Below are 24,879 nucleotides of genomic sequence, written 5' to 3'. Positions count from 1 at the left end.
TACTACAGTTAAAGACATTTTTCTGCCTCTAGTATTTGTTACCAGTTCTAGAAGTTGTAGTTACCTGGCAATTTTGAAAAACTGAACCTTTAAGTCTAATCGAAGTGCTTTCAACTAAAACAGGACGTTGAAACTACAGGGAGCAGCAGGGGTGGGAAATTTTCTGTTGCTCTTCTTGCCTATGCTTTACGGTACAAGGGTTGGCCCTGGTTTGGTCCACCTGCCAGCAGAGTTTAAAGTTTCCGAGGCTTGGGGGAACACAATGACTTGGATCTAACAGCCTAAATGGGAAGATGGGAATTTCTGCAGCATTGAGAAAGCCGTTAAACTCCTGTTAAGCAAACTTTATTATTATTTTTTTTTAATGTGTCTGTGCACACGTCAGACCTCCTCTCTCATGGATCAGAAATTATTTCTGATAATCCAGGATATACCAAAAGCTTGAAGACATATGGCTGGGAAATGAAACAACCCTGGAGTGTGGCCACATCATTATTTTGTGTCGCATGGTACCAGATGGGCAGTCGGTGAATGGCGCTGGGATGTGAATGGACGGTTTTATAACGTGAATTTTTCCTCCACTGAGCTGAAACAGATATTTCCCTCTCTTGTCTTTTGGTCTCTAGCACTCGGAATTTCCCCCTCTCTGCAATATCAATTAACTCAACTTTGCAGTGGGGTGGCCAAAAAGGAAGAGGATGAAGAGGGCTTTATAATCTTATAAGTGCTGGGCGAGTCACAGCGCCCCGTGAACTGCGGCTGCGACCCGCCGCGTCCTGTGTGGATTTCAGGACTTAAACCGCGCGCAGGCGGCTATGGAGTGGACAGTGCGTTTGAACCACGGAGGATAGACACCCGGGCTTGGGAGGGGTGTGTCGATCTCCAGGCAGCCTTGGAGGCCGCTGCTGACTCTCATCGGTAGTATTTTATTACCATTTTCATCGTTCTTGAAAAGTCATGGAAGACGGCCCGCTACCCGACCTCAGAGACATCGAGCTGAAGCTGGGACGCAAAGTGCCCGAGAGCCTAGTGCGCTCGCTCCGTGGGGAGGAGCCGGTTCCCCCGGAGAGGGACAGAGACCCTGGAGGGGGGAGCGGGGGCGGCGGCAGCGGTTGCAGCAGCAGCAGCAGCTGCTGCAGTTTCCCTCTCTCCTTGTCGTCCTCCTCTTCATCCTCCCCAACCTCTGGCTCCCCACGACCCAGCCACTCCAGTAGCACCCTGGAGAGGCTGGAAACCAAGATTCACCTCCTCAGGCAAGAGATGGTGAGTGTGGTGCGCCGGCTGTGGGAGTGGGAACCTGGGCAGCAAGACCCGGGAGGTGGGGCAGGGGAGAGAGGGCAACTGGGGCGGCCGAGCAGAGGGCTGGGTGCATGGGAAACACTGGTGAGAGGGGCGCGCAGCGGGCGCGCATATGGATGTAGCTGCAGGAAGCTTGTTTACCGGAGACTTTGCTCAGTCGCAGTTCGCTAAGACGGGAAAGCCTGCCCTGCTCTGTGTACTTTCTGAAGCCAACTCGCTGCTACCGCCTCTGACCATTTAGCTGCCGGTCCACAACCTCCCAGGCATAAACCCACCCGAGGGTCTGCAGTTACTGCACCCAACTGGGGCCTGCTGTCTGCCGTTCACACTTTCGTTTCCAAACGTGGGTCGGTCCGTTGCGCTTATTGCAAAAACACTTCCTGGTTTGCCGAAAGGTGGCGCGGCGGGGTCCCTGCAGCCCTTCTTCCTGGCTCACTCCTCTTACACCACTACTGCTCCCGCCCTTTGGTGCAACCCCCCCAAGCCACCGTGGAGCTGATTCTCCACTTCTGGTTCTGAAAACAATGGCTCAGTCGTCCTCGATGTCTTTATGAATAGCTTGTTTCACAGTTGATCCAAAAGAGCAGGTGATCCCCAGGCCCAGGGATTTGCTAATAACCACTTCCTACCCTTCCCCCCGCCCCCAGTCCTCAATCTGCAATTGTTTTCTGTGCTGTTTGCAAATGTTAGCCTAAGAATAGGACAATGGGGCTAACAAGGGTCCTAGAATACTTGTTATTCCGGATGTACTTAGAGAGAGACACTTTATTTACTTGCCGTGAACTCGGGCAAATTACTTAACCTCTCTGGACCTTGGTTTATTTTTTACAATGAACTGGTTGGAGGAAATGATTCCTTCCTAAATCCTTTTAAGATGACCACACAACAAAACCGCATTTCCCACCAGCTTGGAAAGGAGTAAAGTAACAACAGGAGCCTCAGCCACTTCTACATACATCCTATCTATAGGGGCTTTGCAAGAAAAAGAAGTAACCAGTAGTGTTACCCTAGCTCCTCTCTTTTTGCATTTGGAACTCTGGGAGGGAATAAATTCCAAAGCATAAAGTAATCTTGGCAAACATATTTGTACAAAAAGCCATTCTTCAGAGATCATGTCCTACGTTCGGAATTTTTACCACACTATCAACACAAGGGCTCCAAAAACCTCTCTTAAGATCTCTTAAACTGGTCTGCTTAAGAACTTTACTTTTTATGCCTCAAGTATCCATTTTCTTCCCAACTGGAATGCACCAGATGTGGAAAGCAAACATGTGGAGATTCATACATACATAGTTCTATGTATGCATGTATATATATGTAATGCAAAGATATCATTACTCTATTCACTCTTACTATGTTTCACTAAATGTATACACATACCACAGGTTATACATATTACTCAATAATTATTCAGTAAGCACATTTACTATATCTGGTAACTAACCAGGTGCTCAAAATACACAACATAAAAGTTCAAGGAGCCTATTTGCTGCTCCCGCTGCTGCTAGTCACTTCAGTTGTGTCTGACTGTGCAGACCCTGTAGATGGCAGCCCACCGGGCTCCCCCATCCCTGGGATTCTCCAGGCAAGAACACTGAGTGGGTTGCCATTTAGGGCTCTCAAATCTCTTGCACTCACCATTAATTATTTATATTAATAGTATATCAAGCCAAGTGTACTGAAGAATTTTGTAAGATTTTTAGAAAATTGTTATTTTTCAATGAAAGGTATTTTCTAGCCTTATTTATTTTTCTCCATGAAAATGTCATCAGATCAGATCAAATCAGTCGCTCAGTCCTGTTCGACTCTCTGCGACCCCATGAATCGCAGCACGCCAGGCCTCCCTGTAAATCACCAACTCCCGGAGTTCACTGAGACTCACGTCCATCGAGTCAGTGATGCCATCCAGCCATCTCATCCTCTGTCGTCCCCTTCTCTTCTGCCCCCAATCCCTCCCAGCATCAGGGTCTTTTCCAATGAATCAACTCTTCGCATGAGGTGGCCAAAGTACTGGAGTTTCAGCTTTAGCATCAGTCCTTCCAAAGAAATCCCAGGGCTGATCTCCTTCAGAATGGACAGGTTGGATCTCCTTGCAGTCCAAGGGACTCTCAAGAGTCTTCTCCAACACCACAGTTCAAAAGCATCAGTTCTTCGGCCCTCAGCCTTCTTTACAGTCCAACTCGCACATCCATACATGACCACAGGAAAAACCATAGCCTTGACTAGATGAACCTTTGTTGGCAAAGCAGTGTCTCTGCTTTTGAATATGCTATCTAGGTTGGTCATAACTTTCCTTCCAAGGAGTAGGCATCTTTTAATTTCATGGCTGCTTCATAAAAATCTGTTTTCCTAAGCCAGATCTTGCTATATATGATGACTATGTTATATAAGTAAAGACATTAAAAAATAACAAACAGAAACAGCAACAACAGCAGGAGCAGATTATTAAATTGATTATATTTCCTACACGAAGCATAGCTATCTATGAATCTGGGAGAATTTATGCCAGAGCAGATGTTTTTATCTTCAACTTTGTCCTCTAATAAAGGTGTCCACTGAGCAAATGATAACACTGACACTGGCCATGGGAGTTTAGAGGGAAGGAATCAAAAACAGGTATATTCCCTGCCAATGAGATAATTTTCCCCCATTTTATGTAACTCTTGTGGGTGCTGAAACCTCCAGCTTCAGCATAATTGCAAAGCAACATATTTGTTTTTATGTAGACTTGGCACTTTTGTTATAAATGTGGAACAGATGTAGTTCCTTTCTGTTCTTTCTGTCTCCTTCTAGCATCCTCCTGGAGATAAGTTGGGGTGAGGCCTCTGTGAGTTGTATGTTCTTTTCTGCCCTCTCCTGTGAGCACTGAGTCAGCCTGTTTGGACTTATGCCTGACCCACATTTTATGCTCATTACTTTGTGTTCACAGATTTTTCTTCTGGATGATCTGGAATTATCAGGCGTGGCTCCTGCCCGCAGAACCCCTTCCTATGAAACACCTTAACCTTGTACAAGACTTTCTGGACACTTGCAGGAATTAAGACTTCCTTCTTTTCCTATTAAAATGTATGTGCTAAACATTGACAAAAGGCACCATAGACTTTTCTAAGATAGAATCTCAACACTTTAAGTTCTTGACACGCACCTGGTTTTCTCATTGTCTCTCTCTCATCTCCTTTTATGGTTTTGTGAATCATTACCTTAACTCTTATCTGTAAATATTACAATCAAAGCTCTTAGAGGTCTGTGAGACTCAGGTATAAAGGAAGGAAGATGAAAGAGATTGAAGTGGGGAGGAGCTGTTTTTGTGGCCAAACTTCTTAACCTTGAAACTCTTGTTAGAAACATGAATAGCACATGTTCATGTGGGAAGGAAGAGTGTCAGAAGGAAAATATTGGAAAAGAAAATTTTCAGACATATATTTGATTGCTGCTGTTTTTGTTTTAGTCGCTAAGTCATGTCTGACTCTTCTGTGGCCCTATAGACTGTAGCCCGCCAGGTTCCTCTGTCCATGGGATCTCCCAGGCAAGAATACCAGAGTGGGTTGCCATTTCCTTCTCCAGGGGATCTTCCCGACGCAGGGATGGAACCCATGTCTCTTGCATTGGCAGGTGGATTCTTTACCACTGAGCCACCAGGGAAGCCCATATATTTGATACAGTAGGACAAATTCAAAGTAACCATCAGGATATTTTTGAGAGGGAGCACATTTTCCCAATGGGTAAAATATTTTTCAATTTGGAAATAAGGAAATTTGACAATACAATAAGCAAATGCAGGGATATATATAGGAAATTTACAACAAAATTGGAAATAGATGTCTGATGTCTTGTGCAAAGTCTGCCCAGTATTTTTTGTTCACTGCTCTTCAGTTTCAGAGTGTTTTACTATCAGTCATATTATTTGAGCCTCAAGTCATAACTGAGAAAAAAGTGTCTTCACATTTTGGGAATGAGATCATTGTGGCTTAGAAGTGGTTGAGAAAACAGGCTAGGGTCACATAGCTAATTAGTAAACAGAATCACAATTTGAATGCATATCATCTGACTCCATGTACTATGCTTTTCCCCCATTCTAGTCTGCATCCCAATAAATTATCTTCAAAATACAGAATAATTTTTATTAATCTATGATAAGTCACAACCCCTACAGTACTTACAGGACCAACAAAAAGAAGTCATCATGATGTCATGTCCTGGGTAGTTTCAGATACTGGTTCATTCAATAACCAACAAATATTTATTAACTGCCAACAATGTACCAGGCCTGCCTTGAGACATTGGGGATTTAGTACAAAATGCTTACTTTAAAAAGTCAGTCTTTGCAGGCTCTGTCCTATATTTGGACTTTTAATTCTACTATCTATGCAGACTCCACTTGCAAAGCTTTCTTAAGAATAAGACTTTAAATATTGCTTATCAAATACTGTTCTAAGTTTTAGAATGTCACATAATATCTGAAATATTTTTCTAATAAATGTAAATAATCTCTGTCAAAATCTGTGTTTACCAGTTAGTGGTAAATTTTATACTGCAGTTTTCTTTAACAAGATGTTCCAGGGATTTTAGTGTTATCTCAATAACATCTGTACCATACCTCTAGTATAAGACTGAACATTATGTGAGTTGATTTTCTCTGGAAAAATTTTGGAATGTATAAGATTATAATGGTAACCACTCAAGAATCAGAGTCTGGAGTTAGAAGGGATCTAATGGACCCACCCAAGTTTGCTTTTCTAGATAATTGCTGTTCAGAACAACAAAGTATGCTGAATGAAGTATATACTATCTATTTATGCCACATCCCAGATTTTTGGAATTTTAGTCAATTCTGTGTCATGCTGGAATGGTTAATGCTGTGCCATTAAGAATGACTAATCTGAAAATATTGTTTCCTCATCCCATATTTTAGCAACTACTGTTGCAGCTGTGTAATAGGGATAAACAATTTCAGGTTAGTTATTTGTCTTACTATTAAACCATTCAAATACCCTACCTAATTCTTCAACTCTCGCTTTAATAACGTTTTCTAGATAATACCCAGGGCTAGACACAAACACACATAAATACAAGGCACATAATAATACTGGAATATAAATTGAAAATTTTTGACAAGGATAGAATTGTATTTGGTTTTTATCAATACTTTCTCTTATCTTTTCCATGCCCCTTCTCATAACAAATGGTTTGTCTATTTTGTAATAAAAAATAAAGTTACTTTATATTTCCTCAAAAAGTGATCATAATTTCATTAAATTAATTTCACAATTGCTTTGGACATGTTTCAAATTAGGCTAGGAGATTTCTATCATTTGTTCCATAATACTGTTTCAGTAGTATTGTTACTGTTTTATCATGTAGTGTTTTTGTTTTTTTTTTTTCAATTGGACAAAACTTTATGTAAAACTCTTGGGTATATACTTGAGAAGTTATAACATGGAAGGCATTTTCCTTGATGAGTTCACAAGACAGCTGAAAAGATAAGACGGGGATATAATTTTGCCAGGGAAAGATTACAAACCAATATGTCAGCAAGCCATAGTGGAAATCGGACATAACTGCTGAGATTAAAAGATAAAGCTCAGGAGATTTCTCGTGGCAAATGTGTCTTGTACAAAGAATTAAAAGTGCTGATAACCATGCAAATTAAGGGCTAAATATTAGTGATAAAGACATCAAAGAGATGAGAAAATCTGATTCCTAAACAGTAGCTTCTTCTGTTATTTTGCACATGGAATGTTATTATACTTAATCTAATAAATTATGTTGGTATGTGTTTCCTTACACAGTGACTTAAAACTGATAGCAGTGTAGGCAAAGGTAGTAGTTTTTCTTTGCTAGAAACTCATAGAATTCAGAGGATTTATGCATAACTTCAAAAAAAAGTAACCTATCAAAGAACTGATGAGCCCTGCCCTGTCCCCAGGAACGTACATCAGATGGAAAGAATTAGCTTCCATTCAAGTTGTACAACCATACTGCTTCAGTCTTGAGAGACCACAAACTTTATGAGGATTTTTAACTTCTCATAAAAGATTATGTTTACTTCCTTGGTAGCATAAAAACATTCAGTTTGCCTTCTATTTTATGGTAATGAATCATAATTAAAACACTTTCTCACATAAGACTTTAGTTTTTGAAGATACTACTTCTGAAACTGTGATTCATGGCTGGAATCTCTGGGATCCCTGACAAGATGTTATTTTTGTTTTTTGGGGGGGTGGGGGCAGGGGCAGTTCTTTGAAGAACATTCCTTTTTGATTGTCTTTTAAAGCTTGTTCAGTCAGTACTCAAGTGGTGAACCTCTGGTTTGGTGGAATCTTCGTAAACTTTGGAATCGGACAAGCTGGGATTTGCAGTCAAGCCTAGAGCAAGTCAGGGTGCAGACAAACCACAGGGCCCACCAGCCTGCCAAGGCCCTGAACCCTGTTCTTGCAGAGACTTTTAGTCCATCTTCCCTGGTGGGAGGGCCTGTCCAGTTCTCAGCAACCCTCATTCTAATCTTAGCTCTTTCACTCACTGCTATGTGGCATCTACAAGTTATATAACTACTCTAGGACTCTGCTTTCTGTTAACATAGTGATTAAAGCATCTCTCATAAGGCATTGTAAGAATCCAATGAAATAATATAAAAAAAAAATCAGCTATTATTGATGCATCCAAAAGCAGTAAGAATGATGACAGTAATATGTTCTGCCGATTACATGGCTGTTCTGTTGATCGTACACAGAGAGTCCTTGATGGGACTGATGAAAGTGCGGGCGCCTCTTCTATCAGACTGACCACCATAGCACTTCTCATGCATCAGATCTTCCATAGAGACCGCCTTTCCATAAAAAGCAAAGAAGAAACCTGCGAAGCCTTTCCCCAGGTTTAATGCAAGCAAAATATAGTAGCATAAAGAATTGTAGAACATAATTTCTTTAGGAAATCTAAGGAATTGAGACTAGTATTTGGTTACTTGTTGTGAGACTTTTCTATGTAGAAGGCACTGTGTTAGTTTAACAGTTATATGTACTATCCCATTCTTATAATAATCATGACTAAATATATTACTCACAAATATTTTTTATAGATAAAGCATTGAGGCTTGCTGTTAATGCTCAAAACTACTGAGAGAGTGGGGATAAGCTAGGTTGGGGTCAGAATCTGAGCTTTAAACCTGCATTGCTACATTTCACTCTTTAGAGAACCCTGTTGCCCATGTTGACACTCAGGTTTAAATGTACATGTGTGATCGTCTTCTAGAATTTACAAAATGAGTTAAACTGTGTGGTTATTTAACATAAGCCCTCCAAGGAGGAACAAGAACTAAAGACATCTGTCTAGGAACAACCAAAATTTGGACGAACATGTTTAAAATCAGCTTGTTTCCAGCAGTTGTACCCTTTCTTTTTGCCACCATCACCAACATCCCCATAAATACTTTGCTACAAAAGCTGCTGGTGAATTAATGCCTTGCCTTGACTTCAGAGTTCAATACTGGAGCTCGATTGTGTTCATGACTCGGAGTTTTAAAAACTTACCACTGGTAGCATTTTAGTTCCCTGAGACATTCTCTGAAATTAAGCTTGGCTCTTAGGTAACTCACTAGAAAGTAGTAGAAATGAGAAATCCTTACACCTGCCAGGACTTTACAGATGTGTGCTTAAAACACCTTGATCCAAACTGTGCTCAATGTAAACTAGTCATAGAATTTCATAAGGAAAAATTATATTTTCAAATATACATTTCAAAAGTCTCAGTCTTTAAAATAAAACTCAAGTAACTCTCCTTTTAAAAAAGGGGATAAATACTGTGCTCAATATTTATTATATTAATTTTATAGATAAGGACGCTATGGCTCACAGGGGTTAATAATTTGACTAGTTCACCATAAGTGGTTTCCCAGCCATTCATTCAAACAAGAACCACTGGGTATCTGCTGGATCCAAATTATTCCCAAACAGTGCTATATCTCAGCACCATGAAGTGTGCATTTATTGTGAATGGACATTTTTAGAATAATTTTCATCACACAACTACCAGTGGATATTTTGGTATCCCTTTAAAATATTATTGTTTCCTTTTGAATTTAAATATATGCTCTCTTATTATAAAACTTTCAGAAATATTATATAAAGGAAAACAAAAGTCCCTTTTCACTTACCTTTAACACATCTTCCCTGTTATTCCTGACCCCAAGGGAAACTACTGCTGGCAATTTGGTGTGAATCCTCTTGGGTGTTTCTCTATGTCTTTGCCTGCATATATAGGCATATATACACTTACAGAATTTAATATGTATGGATTTCATTTTTCTTGTTTTACACAATAATATTTTATTATGTCACCTGGCATTTATTGGATTAGTACAATGTACCAGTTGGAACTGTAAATAGGTTTCATGAATTGTGCCATTTCGTTCTCACTCCTAACCCACTTGTGAGGTAAGACCTGCGGGGTGTTAGGTAATATAAACAGATTACTGATAAGAGTTTAAGAAATATTTATGTAGTCAATTTGTATCTTATTCTGTCAGTTCACTTATATGAATCTCAACTAGTCACTCATTAAAATGAAAAAGCCATTAGTTTTCTTTTAATAATAAACGGTTATTCAAATATTCAGTAGTTCTTTTAGAATCAAATTCCACCCATAGAAATCTGACTTAATTAGACCACTTCATCACTCCTTTGAAGAAAGTAACCAAGTCTTCAAACTGAAATGTACTTCTCATCAGTCACTTGCCATTTAACATAATCACCATGTTGAGTTTTTTTTTAATAATAATATCAACAAAACTTTTTAGAGTTGGATCAGAATGCTACCATGGCACAAGATGATTCATGCCACATGCAGGAACCAGAATGGCCATCCTTGAAACTAAAGTGCCTTCTGTGGTCATGTCTCAAAACCATCTTAGATTTGTTCAGACTTTGTAGGCTCATGAGGACCAGATTCTACTCGCAGAGGTCAGACATAGTCACAACACTGGATTCTTAATTTGAAGAAATAACTAATATCCTTCAAACTGATTCTTACATGAAAGTGATGTATAAAAGTGGGACTATATTACTGACCAATTTGCCCTCTCCCTGAAGGCACATCTTATGGACAGTTGGAAGATTGCAAAGCAAAAAATCAAAAGAGTCAGATATTAAAGGGTCTCCTAGGTGGCACGAGTGGTAACGAAACTGCCTGCCAAGGCAGGAGACATAAGAGATGCAGGTTCAGTCCCTGGGTCAGGAAGATCCTCTGGAGGAGGGCATGGCAACCCACTCCAGTATTCTTGCGTGGAAAACCCCATGGACAGACAAGCCTGGAGGGCTACAGTCCATGAGGTTGCAAAGAGTCAGACATGACTGAAGCAACTTAGTATGCACACACACAAAATAACTTCTTGTCCTGCATGAACTATATCCAGGTTGCTAAATAGGCCTGGAACATACTTTCCCAAAAGCAACATCTGAAATTATTATTGCCCAGGTAGGAAATGGTCATTTCAACACTGACAAATCCTTTCTATTGAGTAAGGTGAATTATGAATCAACTGACTCCTTAGGATCTTAGTTGCAATGGCTGAGGGTAATGATGAACAAGACCACCACAAGGAAGGTAATGGACTGGACGACTACTTTGAGAACATTTACCAAGCATTCTACAGTTTCCTCCTATGAGCCCATGCCTCCTGCCAGAAATAGGTGGGTAGAAAATATTGACTCTGATAGATTTTTCTCGGATTTTAGTGAGAAAAGCAGTCACTGCTCAGAATGCAGAAAAGGACAAAAAGTAACTGATTATAGACAGACAAAGCCCTTTATAGGATTTCATGGATAAGCATCTGAAACCATACTCTAGCCTTTTACCATCTTACAAAGGAAAGGAAAGGAAAGTGAAGTCATTCAGTTGCATCCGACTCTGCGACCCCATGGACTGTAGCCTACCAGGCTCCTCCGTCCATGGGATTTTCCAGGCAGGAGTCCTGGAGTGGGTTGCCATTTCCTCCTCCAGGGGATCTTCCTGACCCAGGGATTGAAGCCGGGTCTCCCGCATTGCAGGCGGATTCTTTACCAGCTGAGCCACCAGGGAAGCCACTTACCATCTTACAAGGTGATGGTAAAATAGTATTGCTAGAAGGCCACCAGTTTCATCACTTAAATCAGTGATTTTATAACCACACTATAAAACTTAATGATTTAATGGTATTTTAAATATTGTTCATTGACACAATTTTTCTGCAAAAAAAGCACATTATTATTTAAGATATAGTTATAAATCTCTGGAGCTAAAGAGTTCCATAAGGTGAAACTCTGATAAAATCCTTTGTTCACTTCAGTTGCTCAGTCATGTCCAACTCTTTGAGACCCCATGAACCGCAGCATGCCAGGCCTCCCTGTCCATCACCAACTCCTGGAGTTTACTCAAACTCATGTCCATTGAGTCGGTGACGCCATCCAACCATCTCATCCTCTGTCATCCGCTTCTCCTCCTGCCCTCAATCTTTCCCAGCATCAGGGTCTTTTCAAGTGAGGCAGCTCTTTGCATCAGGTGGCCAAAGTATTGAAGTTTCAGCTTCAACATCAGTCCTACCAATGAACACCCAGGACTGATCTCCTTTAGGATGGACTGGTTGGATCTCCTTGCAGTCCAAGGGACACTCAAGAGTCTTTTCCAACACCACAGTTCAAAAGCATCAATTCTTCTGCTCTCAGCTTTCATTATAGTCTAACTCTCATATCCTTACATGACTACTAGAAAAACCATAGCCTTGACTAGACGGACCTTTGTTGACAAAGTGATGTCTGTGCTTTTTAATATGCTGTCTAGGTTGGTCGTAATTTTCCTTCCAAGGAGTAAGCGTCTTTTAATTTCATGGCTGCAATCACCATCTGCAGTGATTTTGGAGCCCCCCAAAATAAAGTCAGCCACTGTTTCCACTGTTTCCCCATCTATATGTACATGCCTTCATTTGTCACTTTGTATTTGGGCCAAATTTTGGCTGTATATTTCAGTTTGGTTAAGAAAACTACTGTCTTTTTCTCCCTCTCTATAATAATCCTGAGGGCAGAAGCTATGATTAAGCACTGCTTGTGTTTCCCTAATGCCCAAGCAATCATTTAGGGACTCAGCATTTGTTTAACGTGTAAATCAAAGTACATCTTACTCCTGGTTCTAATTTTTGGCTTTGGAAGGCATTAACAACACTGCCTTTTGGGACTTGAACATAGAATCCCAATCCCTCCACTGCTTCCCACCAGCCACGCCCAGTCACCTGGAACTTTAAGTTCTGGGTTAAGAAAGACAGACGTTTTTCTCCCTATTATCTGTTAGTGTGACACTTAAGAGAGAGAAACAGGAGGGAGGGTGGGGAGAAGAGAGAGGAAGTGGGGGAAGGAGGTTGAAGAAAAGGAGGAAGGAAAAGAAAAGAACCTTTTTTTCCTCTGTGAAGTGATACAGAAGAATTTTTCTTGGTTTCAGGACCTATTCTATTCTCACCTATGGTCAGTTTCAGAATCTGTTACTCAGGGATACAGGCCACATAGGAATGAAAGGATGTTTTTCATCTCCATTAGGTGCACAAAGAAATGCACATGTTAGTTTCTGCCATCTTCTTTTCCTATTCTGGAATGAGGTTCTGAAGTCCCAGAGTTAAAAAAAAAAAAAAAAAGGAACTTATAAGAAAGAGAGATATCATTTATAATATTATGTGCGATACATATTGATATATAACACAGTTTATGTGGTTTTGGTTGAAAATGATAATTTATTTTGCAGTCTACCTTGGTACTCAGAGAGCACTGATTTCTTGGGCATACTTCTCTGCCTCTCCTTGGCACATCCTCAATACAGACTTGGGAACCCTGTGTCTGAGGCGTTGAAGGCAGTCTGCAAACTCGCAGTGAACATCACCAGCAATGTCCAGATGGGTAAATTAGATTGACAGAATGAGAAAAGTTAGGTTTCTTCCGTATTTATTATAAGATTCTAGAACTGGAGACTGTTTCAAAGAATGAACCAAGTTTTCTGTTTTTAATTTGTAACTAGATTTCAAAGATGAAAAATGGCTATCAGTTATGTTAGTATCACTACTAAACTAGCAACTGCATGGGATTCCTTCAGAATTGTTTTTGTCCCTATGTGAACTTTTAAATACTACTCACTTTCCCAAAAGCATTGGTTTTATCCCCTTCCAAGAAGCTGCACTGCATGGTCTTTTGCTGCTTTTAATCTTCCTGCTTCTTGTTTATATTACCAACAGGAAAAATTTACAAATATGTGGGGAATTTTTTTAAAACTGTATTTTAAAATAATTTTGGACTTTATGTAAAAGCTACAAAAACAGTACTGAAATCACGCTATACCACCTCCCAGGCTCTCCCACGTGTTACCTTTACCTTTTCATTCTTTCCCCCTCGCCTTCCTCCTTCTCTCCATCCTACACACATATCCACATACACATACAAAAACACACTTTTCCTTAAACATTCTTCAACTTAAAAGTTTCCCTCTAGATACTTCAGTGAAAGTTTCAGCACAAGAAATTATAAATATTGTCCTTCCTCCCTCCTATGTATAGTATATTCATAATTAATGACTGACATCACTTTTTCCTAGTGAGTTTAGACCTGTCCTAAGAATATTTTTCAACAGAGCAATACAGGTGGCCACCTCACATCAATCAGAAGCATACCTCAGGCCAGCACTCAGTTAAATTATTCAAGTGTGTCTACCTGAAGCGTATTTGGGGCAATTGGAAGAATATGCTCTCAATTTCCTACCTTCCTATTGACTTAATGCCAGAAACCCTGTTCTTACAAAATCATCTTTTCAGAGTTTGGGCTCCATATGAAAAAATGAAAGGGTAACTGGAAGATTTTGGACCCTAGGTGGTATTCAGTAGATACATTTGGAATGTTAGACACTTTCTACTACTGATATTTAAGCTGTATAGGGGCAAGGATGCTGGAAGCTAGAAGTGAGGAAGAGCAGAGAAGACTATGCCGGAAAAGGAAATAATCTTTTAGCATTTTTTTTGTCTAAGAAAATATTTCTCCTTTGAGTTGTTATTTTGCACTGTACACCATAGTTTACAAAGCATTTTCACATATGCTATCATCTTTTCTCAGTCATGGGGTTATGAGGTTACAACAGTTAGACAATGAATATAGCATAACCTATTTTACAATGTTTATAGCATTCATTTGTTAGAATATAGTATCTGCCTAGTAAATGTGGCCAATAATAATAGCCTTCTGCCTGATATTATACTCACTTGGCTAAAGAAGTAATAAATCAAGCTTTGCTATGACCATAATCATGTTATGTTAAATTTAGCATTTAAAATTCAGACAAACTCCTTTTGGGGATTATATTTAATAGTAAAATCCATATATTGAAGTAAGTCTTGAAAAATACCCACTTGTTTTTCCTTTAATCTGGCTATGTTCAGAGTTTGCCAAGAACTACAGCTCTGACAAGTTTTGATGAAAGAGAATTTTTACTTTTATATTCTGCTTGTTAATTTTGAGTTTACTACTTCAGTTTTAAAATTTCTGTTTGCTTTATAAAGTAATACTTGTTCCAATTATTCCTTATTTGGAAGTTTTTAAAAGTTAGTTTGGAAAAACCAGAATAAATATGTGAGAAGAAAGTCAGGATAACAAAGAGTTGAGATTTATAGTTTTCTTTCTATGTGTATTTTTGTCAGTGGGAAAAAATGAACTAGAATATGACAGGGATTATTTTGGTAGACACTGGACCCATGATGATGAACCCACAAGTTTTCATGGGGACCAAACTTACATAAGGACTTACAAATGGATTTTGAAATTTCCTCCACTCTGTCCAGTTCCCTCCCTCTGACCACCATCCTTCAGCCTATGAAATTATACAGAAATTAAACTGCCATGTCTACCATCATGTGTCCCACTTCGAGATAATCTGGTACCAGAAGGGAAATGACATTTGAATTTTCCATATCAGTATGCTTATGCATAATGAAACTGTTTTCTTAGATGTCTGTATTGGTATAATTTCTTTGGGTTATTATTTGGGTTGATTTTTATCAGCATAGTATTGTCCATTGCCTTGATCTGTACTTCAAAGTGGAGTCTGATGAATATCCTGTGGGTCCTGGTAAGCATTTTTTGAACTTGTTCAGTTGCTCACTGGCAGTAATTTTTAATGGCCCTCCTTTCCAACCAAGTTATGACTTACATTTAAAAATGGGATTAAAAAACACCAATTTCACAGAAGATGGGAAACTTATTCAGCGAAGCAGCTGACTACTTCTATTCTGTTGCAGTTGAAATGTCATCTGGATTCATACATGATAAAAAGTGGTAGTCACTCAGTCGTGTTCGACTCTTTGCGATCCCAAAGACTATAGCCCACCAGACTCCTCTGTCCATAGAATTCTCCAGGCAAGAATGCTGGAGAGAGTAGTTCTTCCTTTCTCCAGAGGATGTCTCTGACCCAGGGATCAAACCCTGGTCTCCTGCATTTGCAGGCATGATGAGATTAGGAATTTGGAGGAATTTTTAAGATCAAGAGACCTTAATGGTTGCCATGTATTGTATTAATGTAGTATTGTTGTTTAGTCGTTAGGTTGTGTCCATCTCTTTTGTGATCCCATGGACTGTAGCATGTCAAGCTCCTCTGTTCATGGGATTTTCCAGGCAAGAATACTGGAGTGGGTTGCCATTTCCTTCTCCAATATTAACATATACTATAGATTTAAAGGGAATTTAGGAAGACAGTGAAAGAATTTCTTTAAACAGTATTCCTTCCAGTCACAATACAAAGCAATCTTTTTAGTGAGCCATAACTTTACTTGGCAATAGACAAGGAAAATCAACAGGCTTTGAAGGGTAGTGCCAGCTCAAAATGGAATTGCCCAAACATTTTGATTTAATTAATAAACAAAGTGAGATCAGAATATTGTCATTAGCAGTCAATAAATTAAAAAACAAGGCTAAACTCACAAAAGGATACTACTTTCTGTGTTGGATACTTTCAAATAATCCCAGCATAACTATCTTACCTTATTGGCATTAACAAGCAAGTGAGTTAAAATGATTACTGTTAAGAGTCGGTAACACTTTTACTTAAAACCATGAACCACTAATTAAGTTTCCTAGGAGCGCTATCAAACGCTCACATTGCTGAGTCGGAAATGGAGATACAGAGACAGAGTGATTTACAGTAGATTGAGACAAGGCCAGACTTCCCACTTTCCAGACTGGTTGTTCCGGATGCTGTGGAACAGCCAACATAAATAGAGGAGATGCATTTCCATTTGTATGTTAATTCCCAAACTCCAGATATCATTATGGGAATGCTCAGTAATTTCTTAATATTAAGTGTTGTGTTATGTTTGTTTGCGTTCAGTCTTAAGACAAACTGATTCTGTTTGGATTTCACCCAGTATTCCTTGAGGAGAAATACACTGTTCCTTTTTAGATTTTTTTTTACAACTTTGAGTTGATTTTTTGTCAATAGGATCAAATAACTTGAAAAATTTATCTACGTGAAACCCAGGGCCTTTTTGTAAGCAGAATTCTGTGCTACTCAAGGATACTAACTCCTCTGAGAACAAATAAAATACGTATATACTAAGAATGTCAAGTTGATTCTTGTTAGACTCATTTCCAAGTGTGTGAATCTATTTTCTCTCCCTTATACATGAAATTAACTTTGCTGCAGCCAGAAATTTTGGTTGTTCCAATATCTATAGTAAATATACATCTTTCCAAATCCTCACTCTTTGTTGGCCCTTAAAGACAGATGGAAACTCTCAATTGCAAATCATTTAACTATGTAAATGTCCACCCTGGACACTATTCCCCATCACTGCTTCTAGAAATGTTTTCTAGAATAGAGATCAAGTAAATAAAACACATTCTAAACATCATCTTTATCCCACTACCATATAAACGCCAGGAAAAATACAAATGAATTTGAGACAAGAATTTCAGGTAACTTGCAAATCAATCAGATAAGGCATGAGGTTGTTACTAAAACAATAGCAATATTTAACCTCCACATTATTGAAAATTCTGGTCTAATGCCAAAAGGTTCTGATCCATAATAAAATGTAATTTTTATTGGAAACAAATTATATCTAACTATTTATACTATGCATACACACTTTACACCCACCTCAACTTCTTCAATGTGCTCTGTGTATACTCTTGTCTCGACATTTGTACATGCCATTCCTTTTGTCTGCATCTTTTTTCTCTCCCATCCTTATCCTTCCCACGTCCTGTTAACTCTGATTTTTTAACCTTCCAGTCATATCATGGATAATACTGTATTTTGTTGTTTTTTTTTTTTTATATCCCTCATAAGACTATAAGTTCTCTCAAAGCCAGAATCTCATTCAGTTATTTCATTTCTAGAATTCAGCAAAGTTTAAGAGCTCAGTATTGGAGGAATAAATGAATAAAGCTGTCTAGAAAGTAATTAGGAGAGTAACTGTCAGTAGAAATAGCAGCTTGAGCAAATTTAGTATAGTATAAAGCACTGACTGCCGGTTCAACTGTAATGAGAATGATTGAGGTGGATGAGAAGATTATGCTGGAGTCAGTGAAAAGAATATTGGAAAGGTAAAATTACCCAAATGAATAGAAAATACTAATCTAAGAAGTTTGAATATGATTTGACTGGCACTAAGGACAAATAGTGGCTACCCACTCCAGTATTCTTGCCTAGAGAATTTCATGGGCAGAGGAGCCCTGTGGACTATATATAGTCCATGGGGTCACAAAGAGTTGGACACAACCAAGCAACTAACACTTTCACTTTTTTCACTAAAGAGCATGTAACAAAAGCTGTGTTATATTTTTTAATATATTATTTTTCTCTTAAGTTCTCTTCTTGAGAACTAAATGGTTTCCATGTGTTTTATATTATGGGATCCTTAAAGTATGCTGTCTTTTTGAAATACTCATAAACAAGAAAGCATGCTGTTTATTACTGAGCAATGAAAGTATGCACCAGAATAACAAAATGACAAAAATATTTTTGGAACAAGGAAAGAGAAAAGATTATACTTATTCAAAATATAAATATGTCAAAAATTTTTGTTTTCTTCCTACTGGGTATAATTTCATAACTACAGATTATATGATTATAATATATGCCCTCAATAAATTTGTTGCCTTTATTAATATGTTGATATTTTCTAAGCAAAAAAATTATGTTTTAATTATCCAAATGACATTTATCTATGAACTAATTATATAATTCTGAATGATTTATTTTGAAATTAAAGTAGTTTTATGATTAAAATGTAATATGCATTCCTGATACATATTTTAGAAAGTACATAAAATACAAGGAAAAGATGGAGGGACCAGAAAACGATTACATTACCCTGAGGCCACTAGTGTAACATTTTTGTCTTAAAGTATTTTTCTCCTGTAATTTTTCCTTTCCATTGTTGAAGTTACACCTTATATTTTACTTTTTGTAGCTCATTTTTTAAATTTTTGCTGGACATTGTATTATAAGCCTTTTCCTATATGATTTTTCTAAACTTAATTTTTATTGCCTGAAAAATACTCAGTTTTGTCTGCATTTCCCTAATACTGGATAGGGATTAACTTGTTACTTATATTTTTGTTGTAATGATGTAATATTTCCTTAATAATTCCTAGGCAGGCAGAATAATTGTCATTCCTCTTGCAACAAGATTTTCCAACTTTTCATTCCTTTTTTCTTTTGTCAGACTGAATATTTGAGTAGTTTGTTTTTCTTTAAAGGGTGCATGAATACTGTTTTCTGATCTCTTGCAGAGGGGAAAAGAGCAGGTAAGCATCTGCGTGACCACACGTTATAGATCTCAGACTGAATCCCAGCTCCATCAGTTTCCAATTGTATGAAGCTGGCAAGTTATAGATCCTCTTTGAGTTGCAATTTGAAGATGATGATATCCATCAAAGTTTTTGTGAAAATTAGGTGAAATACACACACACACATCATGAACTAGTGCTTTACTAAAAACTAGCCATTATTTTGTATGCAATATGGTTATTGTTGGAATTCTTTGTTGTCACTTTGGAAGTTATTCTGAACTTATTAAAACTTATTAAACTTATTAAAACTTATTAAAATTTCTAAGTGGGATTATATAAACAATATAACAAAAATTCAAACTCTGAATACTTTTATCAAAATAAAACCTCCACTACCTTTAAAAAGCACTGCTACCAGGATTCCTCCTATTTCTGACATTGGTCACAGGGCTTTACTTATGGTACCTATGCTTATTTCCCAGAATTCAATACATAAGCTCCAGCTGCTCTTTATCTGAGCAGTGAATTCTGACATTGTATAACCAGCCTAGAAAGATGCTATTACTGAAGAATGGTAATGGGAATCACTCTGATAAGTTTAGAGAAGTCATATATACAGACTGTTAGGTGGGACCAATGTCAAGTTTTAGCTAATTGCAAAAATAACATCTCTGAATCAGAATTTCCCTAGTTTTAGAGGAACCTAGGCACAACAATTGGTTATGTTTTAAATTGCATCCAACAAAATTTTAACTTCTAGACAATAATTATAAATTCTAGTGATAATTGACTGTAAGTCTGAACTTTCATTATAGTAGTTTTGCTTTTATTCTGTATTAAAATATGGGATAGGGACTTCCCTCATAGCTCAGTCAGTAAAGAATCTACTTGCAATGCAGGAGACCCAGGTTCAATCCCTGGGTCAGGAAAATCCCCTGGAGAAGGAAATGGCAACCAACTCCAGTATTCTTGCCTGGAGAATCACATGGACAGAGGAGCCTGGCAGGCTATATAGTTCATGGGGTCTCAAGAATCGACATGACTTAGTGACTAAACCACCACCAGCACAATATGGGATAGGGCTGCCCTGAAGGACAGGGAAGCCTGGCGTGCTGCGGTTCATGGCATCACAAAGAGTTGGACATGACTTAGTGACTCAACGACAACAATATAGAATGGGGCTTTCCTGATGGCTCAGCAGTAAAGAATCCACTTGCCAATCCAGGAGACTCAGGTTCTATCCCTGGGTCAGGAAGATCCCCTTGAGAAGGAAATGGCAACCCAGTCCCATGTTCTTGCTTGGGAAATCACATGGACAGAGGAGGTTGGCGGACTACAAACAGTCCATGGGGTTGCAAAAGAACCAGATAGACTTAGCAACTTAACAAGGACAACATCAATAATAGGATAAGCTTTTGACTTGATGAAAGTGAAAGAGGAGAGTGAAAAAGTTGGCTTAAAGCTCAACATTCAGAAAATGAAGATCATGGCATCTGGTCCTATTACTTCATGGGTAATAGATGGGGAAACAATGGAAACAGTGTCAGACTTTATTTTTTTGGGCTCCAAAATCACTGCAGATGGAGACTGCAGCCATGAAATTAAAAGATGCTTACTCCTTGGAAGAAAAGTTATGACCAACTTAAATAGCATATTTAAAAGCAGAGACATTACTTTGCCAACAAAGGTCCGTCTAGTCAAGGCTATGGTTTTTCCAATGGTCATGTATGGATGTGAGAATTGGACTGTGAAGAAAGCTGAGTGCCGAAGAATTGATGCTTTTGAACTGTAGTGTTGGAGAAGACTCTTGAGAGTCCCTTGGACTGCAAGGAGATCCAACCAGTCCATTCTGAAGGAGATCAGCCCTGGGATTTCTTTGGAAGGAATGATGCTAAAGCTGAAACTCCAGTACTTTGGCCACCTCATGCGAAGAGTTGACTCATTGGAAAAGACTCTGATGCTGGGAGGGATTGGGGGCAGGAGGAGAAGGGGACGACAGAGGATGAGATGGCTGGATGGCATCACTGACTCGATGGATGTGAGTCTGAGTGAACTCTGGGAGTTGGTAATGGACAGGGAGCTCTGGCGTGCTGCGATTCATGGGGTTGCAAAGAGTCAGACACAACTGAGCAACTGAACTGAACTGAACTTTGACTTTTAACTTCAGAAAATTCTTCAAGGATTTTATTTCAATTGGAATTATGTATTTTCTTTAATAGACAGATATCAATAGATATTAATAGAGAGCTTTGTTAAGAAGATTGACACCCAAAGGAAAAGAAATGATTTGGCATCATCTTTGCTAATTCTTTGGCACACACTTATATAAAATCCAGCTATTATGTAGTATAACATGAAAAGTGAAAGTGACGTTGCTCAGTCGTGTCCAACTCTTTGCAACTCCATGTACTACCAGGCTCCTCCATCCATGGGATTTCCCATACCAGAATACTGGAATGGGTTGCCATTTCCTTCTCCAGCTGATCTTCCCAACCCAGGGATCAAACCTGAGTCTTCCGCATTGCTGGCAGACTACTGTCCGAGCTACCAGGGAAGCCAATATAACATGTGTGCATGCAAATATTTTGTTTCTTTTTTATCACCTGAATTTATAGTTGTATTTATAGAATCAAATCCAAATAGATTATTGACTATTTCTTGAAAATGAACAGTAGTTTAGAGGCTAATGTATTAGGCAAGCATCACATCTTAAGGTATCTCTGTACTGGTTTATAGGTATTAAGTAAGTTTTATCATAGGCATCATTCTTATTTCAAATTTATTAAAAAGGGCATATATAATTATAAAACTGTAATTGCTTCATAGATGAAATTTTTAGTGTAATATTAGAATAAGGCATCATCTGAGTAAAAATAGTAACACTTCATATTATTATGAATCTGGGTGTCTAGACATGTCCTGATGAATTCATCATGTGCCATCTGTTCAATAAATCTTGCCACTAGCAGACTTATTTTTTGCCAATAGGTATTGTAGGTTTCTATCCATATTTGTTTGACTTTCTATTATTGATTTTTCTACATGGTTATGGACAACACTATGATGTAAAACAGGGGCAAACTAAGTCCTGTATTTTAAAAACACATTTTTAAACTATAGGAAAATTGGACCCAATTATGCCTGCATTGCCTTGACTGTTTTCATTTCCATCCTTTTCACCTTATGTGATAAGAATTAAGTAAAGTGAACCATCCTGTTCCCAGTAGCTCTTTTTAAATGTGGTGACCCATCTGTTGCCATATGCCAGGCATCTGTTTTTATCACCCTCATTTGTGATCTTTCAAAGCTAGAAGTGATGAATTAACATTGAATGTATGCTAATTTTTCTATTGTAAGAGAACTGCTATTTGCAAACCATTGAATTTGGCCTCAGTGATTTTTCAGGTGGAACAGAATATGCAAGGATAAGAATAGAAATCAGCAATATATTTTTATTCTCAGTTACCTTTTTGAATAGGTGTGTAAGTTTTAGGTAATTATAATACTGCCATGACTCCAGTTTTTCAACAGCAAAATGTGAGGTGGGATTCTTGATTCTAAAATACATGTTAAATTTAGATCAAAGAAATATAACATCAAATATAATAGTATCGAATAGCTCATGAATCCTTATTCAAATCAGTGCCTGTTTAATCCAAGTAGATTTCTTTAAAAAAAATGATTCATTTTTATCCAATCCTAAACTATCATCAAAAAGTATGGATGGTCTGTTAAAGGCTAATACTATAGACCAGACCATAATTAAACATATCTCAACTTTTTAGTGTTGTGGAAATATCAATGAATTGAAACTAGAAGATAGAGATGTTACTACTATTTCTGCCACTAAGTGGTGATACAGTGTGGGGCAAGTCATCAATCTTAAGTTGACATACAGGTCTCATAGAATGTGGTAGCTTGATTTAATTATTAACTGTGGTTTCTTTTACCACTAGCAATCTGAGATTCTTATTCCTGTCTTTAAGGTATATACTTTTTGGTTGCATGGAATTAATCATGCATTCATTCATCAATGCATTTTATTTTTCATTGTGTACATGTAATTCTGAAGTATTATAGGTATCAATAATATTAGATATTTTGATCAAAATATCAATGACTTTAAAAATTAAAATAAAAATGACTTAACTCACGTGTATCATGCAGATTTTCTAGCCTGAAACCACAGTATAATCTTTTTGAGCAAGGGAACAACCAGGTTTTTATTGGAAACAAATTCAGTCAGTCTCATTGACCTGCTAAATTACCTTGAATTTCAGCATCTTCAAATGTGGTAGAATTTTTAGAAACAATTCAGGATGTCAAATTTTGTCAAATGCTTTTTCTGCATCAGTTGAGATGATCATGTGGCTTTTGTCCTTCAGTCTGCTACTGTGGTATATTTAATTGATTTTCCTATGTTTCAATCATCTTTGCATTCCAGGAATAAATCCTACTTGGTCATAGGCCCTTTTAATTTGTATTTAATTCTATTTGCTAGCATTTTGTTGCGGATTTTTGCATCAGTGTTAATCAGGGCTATTAGGGCTATAGTTTTCATATTATATAGTGTCTTTGATTTTGGTATCAAGGTAATGCTGCCTCATAAAATGACTAAGGAAGTACTTCCTTCTTTTTAAGTTTTTTGGAAGAGTTTGAGAAGGATTGTACTTAATTCTTTAAATGTTTAGTAGAATTCTCCAGTGAAGCTGTCTGGTTCTGGTCTTTTCTTTGTAAGGAGGTTTTTGACTGATAATCCAACTTTCCTACTAATTTATAAGAAAAAAAAATTTCCTGACCCTCTTAGGTGCCCTAACTGGGTCTGAAAATTAAACTGACAAAGACAAATTAACAGGAGGAAAGCATGCAAATTTATTTAATATAAAGTTTATATAACACAGGAGTCTGCATAAGAAAATAAACATCTGAAGAAAAGATTAAAACTGACTATTTTCTGTTAGGTTTGCTGAAGAATGGACACTCATGGAGAAAGAGCATAGGCTGAAGAGCATGCGCTCAGTATAGTGAACTAGAGGAAATTTAACAAGGCCTATTTGTTCAGATTCTTTTTAGCATACCCTTGGTTTTTAAAGACAGGGATGCGTCTTTCCTCTGAAGAAAGGGAAGGTACTTCTCACCTGAGAGTTTTAGCATGTGTTTCAGGAGAAGAATGTGGAAAAGTGGTCAGAGTGACCTTCCTGCTTCTGGTATCTTCTCAAACTCCTTCAGCTTGAAATATTCAATATACCAAAGTGCTTTTTTCTTAGAGGTAGCCTGTCATGAATAGGTCTTTTTAGGTTGTCTTATTTATTTATGATTCGGTCTTGGTAGGTTTTCTAGAAATGTAGCCATTTCAACTAGGTATCCAATTTTTGGTGTATAATTGTTTATAGTAGTCTCTTAAAATCTTTTGTTTCTGTGGCTTCAGTTTTCATGTCTCCTATTTCTAATTTTTCTTATTTTTCTCTCCCTTGTCCTTAGTCTAGCTAAGGGTTTGTCAATTTTTTTAATCTTTTAAAAGAGGAACTCTTAGCTTCATTGATTTCTTTCTTTTTTTTTTTAATCATTTTTCCTATTCTCTTTTCTGTTTATTTCTGTTCTATTTTTTTCTTTAATTTCCTTCATTTTGCTAGGTTTCAGTTTAGTTCATTCTTTTTATAGTTCCTTGAGGTATATTACGTCAGGTTGTTGATTTGAGACTTTTTTTTCTTTTCCAAGTAGGCATTTACTGCTGCAAACTTCAGGAGTTAATTACACTTTGTTGAGCACCATTGGGCCAGGCTCTGTGTTATGTGTA

General features: G+C 37.9%; 1 protein-coding gene across 1 annotated transcript in view; it reads left to right on the top strand.

Annotated features, from left to right (window-relative positions):
* The first annotated feature begins 240 nt into the window (after positions 1-240).
* LURAP1L (leucine rich adaptor protein 1 like) overlaps positions 241-24,879 on the top strand; it is a 52,676-nt gene continuing 28,037 nt past the window's right edge. Inside the window, exon 1 of the mRNA XM_006056322.4 lies at positions 241-1,263. Coding sequence (XP_006056384.1) covers positions 958-1,263 — 306 coding nt within the window. The 5' untranslated portion in view covers positions 241-957. The remainder of the gene's footprint in view (positions 1,264-24,879) is intronic.

Source organism: Bubalus bubalis, chromosome 3, assembly GCF_019923935.1.
Source record: "Bubalus bubalis isolate 160015118507 breed Murrah chromosome 3, NDDB_SH_1, whole genome shotgun sequence".
Taxonomy (NCBI): Eukaryota; Metazoa; Chordata; class Mammalia; order Artiodactyla; family Bovidae; genus Bubalus; species Bubalus bubalis.
Note: the sequence above shows the minus strand (reverse complement) of the source record. Positions and strands in the feature narration are given on the sequence as shown.